Source organism: Miscanthus floridulus, chromosome 8 (genome assembly GCF_019320115.1).
Source record: "Miscanthus floridulus cultivar M001 chromosome 8, ASM1932011v1, whole genome shotgun sequence".
In the NCBI taxonomy this organism is placed as follows: domain Eukaryota; kingdom Viridiplantae; phylum Streptophyta; class Magnoliopsida; order Poales; family Poaceae; genus Miscanthus; species Miscanthus floridulus.
The window spans coordinates 57,418,063-57,429,208 of NC_089587.1; the positions used below are offsets into that span (position 1 = coordinate 57,418,063).

An 11,146-nucleotide genomic window follows, 5' to 3' on the forward strand; every position below is an offset into this window, starting at 1 on the left:
CTCCTTTTGAGGTGTCTTTTACACTTCTCATATAGGCATTTTAATTTATTTTTGCCTTTTCATCATTAATGAGGAATTGAAGAAAAAAATTGTTATACTAAAAGTATAGTGCATATCTCCATATATTAGGTAACTTAAGAGGATTAGATTTTGTGTAAATCAAATTTTGTTGCGATCCGGAACTGATGGTCCAAATCAACTTCATCTTTTTACCCCTCCCTCATCCACCCCCTTTATCTGCTCATGGAAGGATCTGCGAGATACTGAAATCAAGTTGAGCGGAGGGACGTCGAAAAATTCCAAAAAAAGAGAGAGAGAGAGAATGATCTGTTATTATGTTGAGAAACGTCTTGCAAACCCCTGCTGCTGCTGCTGCTGGGTTGCATTCGCTGGTTTCAGCAAAAGCTCTAGCAAGTGGTCGCTGTGCATCATCCAGTTCTGAACATGCACTGATGGTACGAGGACTCGAGGAGGTACGTACTCCAGTATTGAATTGCTGCCGGAAAAGAGAGGGCCAAAAGTCTAGATGGGCCTGTCACCCTGCTTCGTTTTCCGCTTGCGGGCAGAGGCAGGCCACTAGGCCAGGCCAGGCCAGCCCGAGAACACGCACATGCATTGTGCTACCAAAAGGGAGCGAACGCAAGGCTCTGTCCCACTGTGCAGTGCAGGTCTTCACTGCCTTTGGACTACTGGAGTCTGACCACTCTATTGTTTGACTGCGATTTTATCATCATCAGCATGAATACTGAATCCACTCTAACACCGTCGGATTTCAACCCAGTAATTTCAGGGGGATTTCACCGATGCAGTAAGGTTGGGCAGGCACTTGTCACAGGTTCGAATTCAAAAATAAAACACCAGTATTCCTGCGTCACTGCATGCAAAGGCTCCCATCGCCTTTCGCCTCAGCGTTTCATCTCGCCTGACTTTACAACCATGACGAGCAAAAAGCAGGCAGGCAGCAAATAACCACGCAACGCGCGCAAGCAAAAGAACAGAACAGGCAGGGTCCAGTTCATCTTCATCATCTCGACGAGCCAGCAGCCCGCACTAGTAGCACTTGCCATGTTCACTTTTGCTGAGATAGAAAAAGTACGGCTTATAAGCGAAACGAACAGTCTCATCGCGTCTCCGGTCTAGTTCTGATGAGACGGCAGCGCGCGCGGCGCTACGGCCGGACTGCAGAATGCAGATGTTAATTGCCCGGCGTCCGTGGACGGGCCCGGGTGGGCCGGGGCCCAACACATTGATGACTGTACAATCGATCGTCCCGCCTCAAGTGGATCTTTTACATTTTCACTAATTACCCTTTCTGTTTTCTTAGAAAACCCGACCCCTGGTAGAGACACAATTCGTGATTGCCACTCTTTGAATAAAAAAAGAAAGAAAAAGAAAATTTGAACTCCTGCATTGCAGTATTGCACGGTGGACGCGTCGTAAAGTCCTAACATGCAAGATCGCACGTGCCAGGTACAGTACCACCACGTCACATATCAATGGCACGGTGCTATGCAAAAGGGATCATTTGCAGAGATATATGGTTTTCCCAAGGTCAAATTGTAAAAACTTGACGATGACCCACTACCATGTCATGAATTCATGACCCAATCCATTCCATTTATTAAGCGAGCGAGCCATTCTCCTTTTGTGAGTTTTCATATGCATGCCAATTGCCAAGCGAGACAAGAGTCACTTTTATGGTAACATCATGCCTACGTATACCCCCAGGCTAGGAGGCTAGTGGCGAGGCGACTACCTAGGCACTTGCACCTTGCGTTAAGCAAGGCTCATATCCTGATTGTCCCCCCTACACCGTAACACAGCTCTTGAGAGACCAGAGAGGCCCCTAATCACCGAACATGAGAGGGGCATATCCGTTGGGAACCCCAATTAGAGATACACCCAAGCATACATCATGCCACACACACAAGAAGCCAAATTGCATTATGCTAATGGCATCACACAACAGGGGAGCACAGCTCAAGCACATATGTACACACACAGAGATTACTTTTGTTGTTGGCAATTGGATAGTCATGCATGTGAGAGACAAATTATTTGTTCCGTTCCAATAATATTGTCGAAGTGGAGGCAGCTGCTAGCTGCTATGTACAATGTACATCTCTCTTTGGTTCCCCTCACAAATTAAGTTAATAATAATATAAGAGGAACCATGGGAAAATAAAAGAAAAAGGAAAAATAAACTAATAATAATAAACAAAAGGGAGTGACAGAGAGAGACCGAGAGAGCGAATTGGAGTTGCAGGAGAAAAAGGGTGGAGTGGAGTGGGGCCTTGTTTAGATACACTCAAAATTCCAAGTTTTTTCACTCTCTCTCCATCACATCAATTTTTAGCCGTTTGTATGGAGCATTAAATGTAGGTAAAAAAAATAACTAATTGCACAGTTTAGTTGGAAATCACGAGATGAATCTTTTGAGCTTAGTTGGTCCACAATTGGACAATATTTATCAAATAAGACGAAAGTGCTACTATTCATCGGGTTGAAATCTTTTCACGATCTAAACGAGGCCTGGATGGGTGGACGTTCATTCACCAGATCCAATGCAGGTAGCCATCCCTGTCCTCCTCATAATTAGTGCCTCACCTACCAATTATACTGCACCACCTCGCGCTCACTGACACCTCCCTGGCTCCCTCCGCTCTCTCCTCCTCCTCCGTTTCATTGCTTCCAAGAAACAAATTAATAGCTTGGATGGATGGACCACTGGACCGGGCCGGCCGTACGACGGGGCTCATCTCATCAGCTAGCAGGTACTGTAGGTAGGTAGCTAGTTACTGACCTTGCTCTGCCTCCCAATCGGCCGCCGGCCCGGCCGTGTGCCTTCACTTGCTTGGTTGGTTTGAGCGGGCGCGGGTTCAGAAGGAGAAGGGGGAGGAGGCGAGCTCGCCGTCGCCGGCGCTGCTGGGGTCGGGGAGGAGGAGGGCGCGGCAGAGCGGGCAGGTGGCCTGGCCCTTGTCGACCCACTTGTCGATGCAGGCCTTGTGGAAGGCGTGCGCGCAGTTGCCGAGCTCGCGGACGCGGTGCCGCGCCTCGAGCGCGCCCAGGCACACCGCGCAGACGGCCGGGGACGCGGTGCGGCGGGACCTGACGAGGTCGGCGTACCGGACGGCGGGGAGGCGGGCCTTGATGGCGGCAGGCGTGGGCGGCGCCGCCTGCAGCAGCAGGGACGACGACGACGACGGCTGCAGCGCCCAGAGATCCGCCGGCTGCGGGGCCGCGTAGGCCGGGTGGTCGTCGGCGGCCGGCGGCGCCGCGAGGCCCAGCGAGGACAGGCAGAGCAGCACGGCGTGCCGGAGGAAGTCCAGCAGCTGCAGCACCAGGATCAGCGGCTGCGGCAGGATCACGCAGTAGCACACCGACGGGAACCCCATGGCCGGGCGGGCGACGTGCGTGCGGCCGTGCGTGCAGCTGCCTCTGCCTAGCTGCTTCCTTTCTTTTCTTCTTCTTTCTTTTTTCTAGACTACTAGAAGAGAGAGAAATGGTAGAATGAGCTAGAGAGAGATAATGGGGGGAGGAGGAAGAAGAGGGAGGGTGGTGTGGGGTCTATATATAAGAGACAAGGGCAGAAACAAGGGTTTGTTTTGGGGTTAGGAGGGAAAGGCCCTACACTATCTCCAACAACAACACCAAAATAAAAAAGACTCATTCGTTCTTTGATAGCGCTACACTCAAAAGGTTCGATACCTATTCGGTATCTTCTCCAACAACAAGACCCAAAAGAGAATCCTTTCTATAAATGGTTTCTAGGAGAGAGGATGCCCATATTTGAATTGTGCCTCTCAGACAATCCAAAATAGATCTTCCGTACAGGTACTCTGTTAGAGACTGATTTTAGGTCTCTTGCTATCCATTTTGGGTTTAGATGCTCATATGGATTTCTTATTGGAGACCGTCTAAGAGCAATGCTATGCGCACAAACAAGGCGTGTCACATGCGCACGGAGTCACCCAGCAAGCGATAGCGGACCAGCGATGTGCACGGTTGAGAAAAAAACTCACCGGCTTTTTGTCTCGCCGTGACAGCAAGCGTCGCACCCTAACGTAACTAAGCAACTCCAATCATCGATATATACTGCTATGTGACAACATGTGTCTCATGCTTACTTGGTGCTTGAAAGCGGAGCCATGGGCCATCGATCCGTTTATCATCTCCACTCGTAAAACTGTCATGTTTTGTTGACTCTTGAGATAGCGAGACGACGGCAATGCACAGAAGGGACGAAATGAAATTTATAGGCTTTGTCTGGCCGTGACAGCAACCATTTATTACTAGGACGACAAATTTCAATGATACACGACGCCTGTAATAGCACATATGCCTCCAGCATAGTTGACACTATAAGGTGAGCATGAGCCTGCTATATATCAAACTTCATCGTCGTCCTCGTCGCCGCCATCATCATTATCCTGACCTGAAAGTCAAAATCGATTATTTTCGTTTAACTCTTAGGCTCAAGAGATCTATGGTACGAGATAGTTGGATTAGTTCACACTAATTCGATCACTTGTGATCTTTTTTCTGCTCGTATCACTAAGATTTAAGAGCAAGGCTGCAAGGGAGAAGATATATTTCTCCAGGTGGGAACGCTGGGTACATACAACTATACAAGGCCATGTCTTACAGTGTGTTTTTGTTTCCGGAGGAATCTTGTCTGGTACGCGTAGCATTTGCGCGCTGTTTATATGGGTTGCACGTACACGCACACATGTGTTGTCGTGGGATTCTCGGCTTGACTGCTGCTGCCAACACACGCTAGGCCCTTGTTTAGTTTTCACCCTAAAATTTTACATCACATTACATCGAATGTTTGACATATTCACAGAGTATTAAATATAGACTAAAAAATAACTAATTACATAAATTACGACTAATTTATGAGACGAATCTTTTAAACCTAATTAGGCCATGATTTGACATTAAAGTATTATAGTAACACATATGCTAATGATAAATTAATTAGGCTTAATAAATTCGTCTCATGATTTACTGATGAATTCTGTAATTTATTTTTTTTATTAGTATCTAAACATCCCACGTAACATCTCATATAACATGTGACGCTCCATGACTTTACATCCCGAAACCAGGTGCGTGACGGACGGACGGACTCCCCCTTTATTAATTAGCTGGTGGTGAGCGCCGGTCTGGTTGGCAGTTTGGCACTGCCTGCCTGCCTGCCCTGCGTCCTCCACCCACCGTCGCCCATGTGTGCTCGCTTGGTTGGTTAGCAGGCGGCTAGCTGCTCGCGTCGCGTTGCGTTGCGTTGCGGCCCACCGACGACGGGGGCAGCTCGCCGCCGGCGGCGGCGTCGTCGCCGTCCGTGCTCCTCCGTTCGATGATGATGCATAGTAAGAGAATCTTGTCCTTTCGGCACGCACTGCACGGTGTTGGGTTTGGTTTGGAAGGGTGGGGAGGAGCAGGAGCGAAGGACGGCTGCTGAGGTGCGTGCATGTATGGCAGGCGATGGACATGGGTGATGGGCGCATGCACGGTGTTGGGTGATGAGATGGGCGGGCAGGGCAGGGCATGTGTGCGGTAGGGCCGCCACGGCCTCACGCTCATGCATGCTCACATCAGGAAAGAAACCAAGGCATGTGCACGTACGAGACGCGGGGGCGTGCTGCGTGCCCGTGGTGGTGGCCTGGTGGCATAGTGGGGGAGGAGGAGAAAAAAGAGACGAGATGTGGTAGTACCATTTGAGTCTCCAAAGTGGCAATGTTTTGTCCGTTTCAGAATTATTACTACTAGATGCTAGACTCTTTGATTGCCACTAGTTCAAAATTGTCGGACCACTGTTGTTTCTTCTCAATAAAATTATGTATACCATTATTATTAACCGCGCTAGAAAAGACAAAACACCTTATCATTTAGAATTGAGGGAGTATGTCTAAAAGTAGAAAAAAAGAACAATTTGTGTACTTCTTTCACAGAAACTTTCGAGGGACATATTTGAGCAACTCCAAAGTCTCTTTATATCATTTCTGATCGATAGAAATGGAGATTTTGGTTGGTGGTGGTGGTGGGGGGGGGGGGATCCTCCAATCAACAACTTTTAAAATTATATCTCCAAACATATTCATCCTCTATCTGAGCGGCCGGGCTCTCTAGAGTGTGCATAAGATATAGAGAAGTCGTTGGAGGGTGGAAAGATACGGAGAACGATTTTTATTCAAATGACTCTCTGAATGATGATTTAGAGAGTAAGTCTAAGAAAGACTCTTGGAGATGCTCGTAGACGTGGTTCTAGACATCGTTGCAGTGTGGTTGACACAAGAGAGATCATCCTACTAGGTAAGCAGATGTTTAGATGTCATAGCTTTAGACATTTTCGCTTTGAATGAATGGTTATGTAGTAAGTAAACTTTGCTAATGATTATTTGCCCTCGTCCGGAGAACGAGTTGTCAACTCGATGGTAGGGAGATGAAGTGCTCAGTCCACTCACCCGGGCTAGAACCCTGATTGATATCCCAGGTGCCTCACGAGACTTTGTTCATTCACGAAGGGAAGATAGGTGGTGTGTGTTAGTGCCCATATAAGTGAGCATGTGTCCCTCAGTAGGCGCATTACAAACTTCGGGTACCCGATAATGCCTAGCCGATTGGGCTTTTGTATTGTAAACCCTACCTTTAGAATATATAAGGAGGCCGGTGTAGGATAACCCGATGGGAAATTAGGTCCCATCCATTAGCCATTCACCCACAAATAGCAGCACCCCGGACCGGCGCATGGTGCATGTGCATAGCAACGGAGCTCTATTCCCGTACCGAACTAGTATAAATTTGTATCTAGTAGTGTGCTATCCTCGGATCTGCTGGAGGGCTAAAAACACGGACCAACATGTTTTTTTTTTTCATTAAAAAGATGAGCGTGCACCATATATACAACTCGCAGAGACAGTGATGGAACCACGCATGGAAATGGAAGGTCACAAGTCATGTGTTCACACTTTGGTGCGACAACGGGTTCAGCGGCCGGCGGTTCAGCGCCTGTTGGAGAGCAGCGTCTCCATTCACCGATGATGTCATCGACGAGCAGGGACTGCACCCAGATAATTTAGACTCAACGCGCGCGAATAGACAGATCGGGGAAATTAAGGTGCGTTTAATATAAAAGAAAGAGTAACGAGCCAGGCAACTCAGCTGACTATTATACAGTAGTATGTTGAAGCATGCGCAGTACATTATATTAACACATGCATACTTTAATATATATATATATATATATATATATATATATATATATACACACACACACACACACACACACACACTCTCTGTAAATCAATTCCTACTGTTACCTTAAGTCAAACACTTTTAAGTTTGATCAAAATTCATAAAAAAGAGTATCAAAATTTATGAAACTAAACTATATATAATTTTTTTTAAATTTTATAGTGGATTCATTTAGGGTCACAAACATCTATAATTTTTCTATAAGTTTAATTTAACATGAAAAAAATAACTTAAGACGTCTATAGAAACTAATTTATTCAGGACCGAGAGAGTACATGACTGAATACTAGTAAGGGCGTGATTGGTTGCCCGACCATCATTTAGCCCATTCCGCATCCTTTGATGCATTCGTCTGTGTTTGGTTGCCCTACTCGCATCTTTCTTCTGCTTCCTCCCGTGCAGATTCGCTCCTCCATCCCGGACGACGCCGTCTTCTCGATCCCCACTTCCCTCTTGGTGCAGGCTCACTCGGTGCTTGGCGGGAACCTTCGCGCCGAGCGCGGGAGATAAGGCCGTCCGGGCCATAAAAGCGTGCGCGCGGGTCTCGGCTAGGGTTACCGCCCTCACTCTTCGCCTCTCCTTCCGCCATAGCTCCGGTGCGAACTCCCATCTTGCTCCCCCTCGACCTCGGTAGCCCTACCGAGGCGACCCTCGTCGGCGGATTTCTCTCGGTCCTCCGGTGCTTGGACGGTATATATGTCACCTGTGCTCTTCCCCTCCTCTTTTCTTCAGTGTCGATTTTGTTGATTTGTTGGTGGATTTTGCTTGAAATGCTAAGAAATCAGGGTTCTTGGTTTGACATCCTCAGATCTATACGATGCTATACCTGATTTACATGTTCCTAGCTCAGATCTGTACATGATGCTTCGTATTTGGTTTATACCTCATGTTTTGTGTAGATCTTGTATATGCTTATGCCTATTTTATTGTACACACTGAGCAAAGTGCCTAGAGGTCAGTGATGTTGATTGTGTAACAGTATACGCTGGAGGAGCACCCTTTGGTGTGGCAGCCGCGTCTTTCATAGTTTATTTTGTCTGATTTTTTGCTTGCTAAGCAGTACACACCTATGTTGCATGCTCCCTTTCTAATGTTGCCCTCCATCCTGTTGGTAGACATGGCATTTGAAGCTAGGTGAAGGGTTGCTGCTGCTGTGGTTGTTGCAGTGGCTGCTTGGTTTTTTATGTGGTTTAAGAGGAGAGTTGAAGATTCGCGCTCAGTCACCTATGGTCCCTTGGCTGAGAGGGACAAATAGAGGATGAACAACCTTAGATACATCTATGAATCTGATGATGTGCACTGTGTCAACCTTCTTAGAATGAAGAGGGCCCCTTTTTCCAACTTTGTGACCTTTTCCGTAGTAGAGAACTTGTCACTGACAGCATACATGCATCTGTTGAAGAACAAGTAGCTATGTTCTTGCATGTTGTTGGTCACAAACTCACAATGAGAGGTTTAGGGTGGTTGACCTCACCTTTAGGAGGTCCGCAAAGACAATTAGTAGCTTCTTCCAGAAGATGCTATATGCGGTAGGAGAGCTAAGGAATGAATTGATTGTCCCTCCTGCTACCAATGTTCATCCTATAATCCTTGGAAGCAGAACATGGTACCCCTATTTCAAGGTTGGTATCCATAACTTGTCATACATAGGTCTCATGCATTATCAGTTTAGTGTCAATGTTCACTTGCACTTATGTTTTATTGAATTAGGACTGCATAGGAGCAATTGATGGTACTCATGTATTAGATAGAGTGCCTGTGAAGATGCAAGCTGCCTTTAGAGGCAGGAAGCACACCATCACACAAAATGTGTTGGCAACCGTGGACTTTGACCTCAGATTCACCTATGTGCTTGCTGGTTGTGAGGGATCTGCACATGATGCTCTTATCTTGTCTAGTGCTCTTGAAAGAGCTTATAGCCTTAGAGTGCCACCAGGTATCATCTAAACCACAAAAAACCTTTGACACTTTGCTTAATCCTAAATGAAACTACTAAAACATATTCCTATCTGCTAATTTTTAGGCAAATTCTATCTTGTCGATGCTGGCTATGCAGTGAGGCCTGATTTCTTGCCACCATTTCGTGCCACAAGGTACCATTTGAGGGAGTTTGGTTCAAACCGACCTCAAAATCAAAGAGAGCTTTTTAATATAAGGCATTCGTCTCTTAGAGTAACAGTTGAGGGCTTTTGGGGCTCTAAAGAATAGATTCAGGATATTGGACAACAAACCTTTTCACCCATATAAGACCCAAGTTAAGCTTGTTGTTGTATTCTTCACAATTGGATCCTCAGGCATGGGCGGGACGAGCATGTGCCTGCTTAATCCACATGGACTCCTAACATCAATGACAATGCCTCATAACTAGATCGTGTCCCTGACAATGGTACCTGGGCACAACAGAGGGAGGCATGGGCTGCATAGATGTGGAAAAATAGGGGGAATTCTAGGGTGTAGTGGCATGGTGTGTGTACTGTTTAGTAGTATTGGAGAAACTTGTATTTTAACTGAGACCTATGGCACTTTGCAATGATGTAGTACCTATTCCTTTTCTGCCTATTTGATCTGTTGAACTTGTATTTTATATCATGCAATTTGTTTTCCTTACGTACTGGTTGTTCAATGTTATTGTGCTTGTGGATAAGAAATGGACAATATGCCTAACCAGGTTATTAACATTGGTGGGGAGGACAATGTGGTGGAACAGGATGAGGTAGTTGCTGCTAATGATGGCAACCAACCAGCCCCTCAGCCTAATGGCCCTATGCACTGGAGTCCTGTCCAGTCTGGGTTCAAGCTTAGGAGGTTCCATGATTTGGTGGGGCGGGGGGTCAAAACTGAGAAAGGGTTCAAGGAGGTACATGTTAGGCAGGTTGCACTCATGGTCTCTGAGTTTGCTAGGGTCAATGTGAGCACCTAGCAGATTTACAATCACCTGAGGAGGTTCCATGATGTGAGCACAACCTACTTTGCTTAGATGCATACGAGTTGGTGAAAGGTCCTAGTATGGCTAGAGGGGGGGGTGAATAGCCTATTTAAAATTCTATAAATCAACTAGAGCAATTTGATTAGTAAGACAAATACTGAAATGCAAACTTGCTCTAGCTCTATAAGGGTTGTAAGCCACCTATCCAACAATTCTAGTTGCAATGATAGCTATACACACAACTTGCTACGATACTACTCACTAAGAGCTCTCAATCTTTCTACTCTAAAGAGCTCTACTAAGCAAACTTAAATAGCAAAGCAAGCTCTCAAATCTAATTACACTAAAGAGCTTGCTACAACTAGTTTGCAAAAATATAAACGAGTGAGTAGAATGGTTATACCACCGTGTAGAGGAATGAACCAATCACAAGAGAAGATTAAGCCAATCACCAGGAGAATGCAAATGACAAGAGACAACCAATTTTTCTCTCGAGGTTCACGTGCTTGCCAACATGCTAGTCCCCGTTGTGTCGACCAACACTTGGTGGTTCAGCGGCTAAGAGGTGTTTCACTAACCTCGTCCATATGATTGGACACCGCAAGAACCTACCCACAAGTGAGGTAACTCAATGACACAAGCAATTTACTAGAGTTACCTTTTGGCACTCCACCGGGAAGGTACAACTCCCCTCATAATCACCGGAGACGGCCATGAACAATCATCAACTCGTGCTGATCCTCCACCGCTGCATCGAGCCATCTAGGTGGTGGCAACCACCAAGAGTAACAAGCGAAATCCATAGCGCAATATGAATACCAAGTGCCTCTAGATGCAATCACTCAAGCAATGCACTTGGATTCTCTCCTAATCTCACAAAGATGATCGATCAATGATGGAGATGAGTGGGAGGGCTTTGGCTAAGCTCACAAGGTTGCTATGTCAATGAAAATGTGCAAGAGG

The 11,146-nt window shown here is 46.4% G+C and overlaps 1 protein-coding gene across 1 annotated transcript; it reads right to left on the reverse strand.

Moving 5' to 3' along the window:
* Nucleotides 1–2,407: 2,407 nt before the first annotated feature.
* On the reverse strand, nt 2,408–3,536 carry LOC136476447 (brassinosteroid-responsive RING protein 1-like). Its single transcript, XM_066474276.1, has one exon. The coding sequence runs from the start codon at nt 3,393–3,395 to the stop codon at nt 2,880–2,882; it is 516 nt and encodes a 171-aa protein (XP_066330373.1). The 5' UTR covers nt 3,396–3,536; the 3' UTR covers nt 2,408–2,879.
* Nucleotides 3,537–11,146: the final 7,610 nt, after the last annotated feature.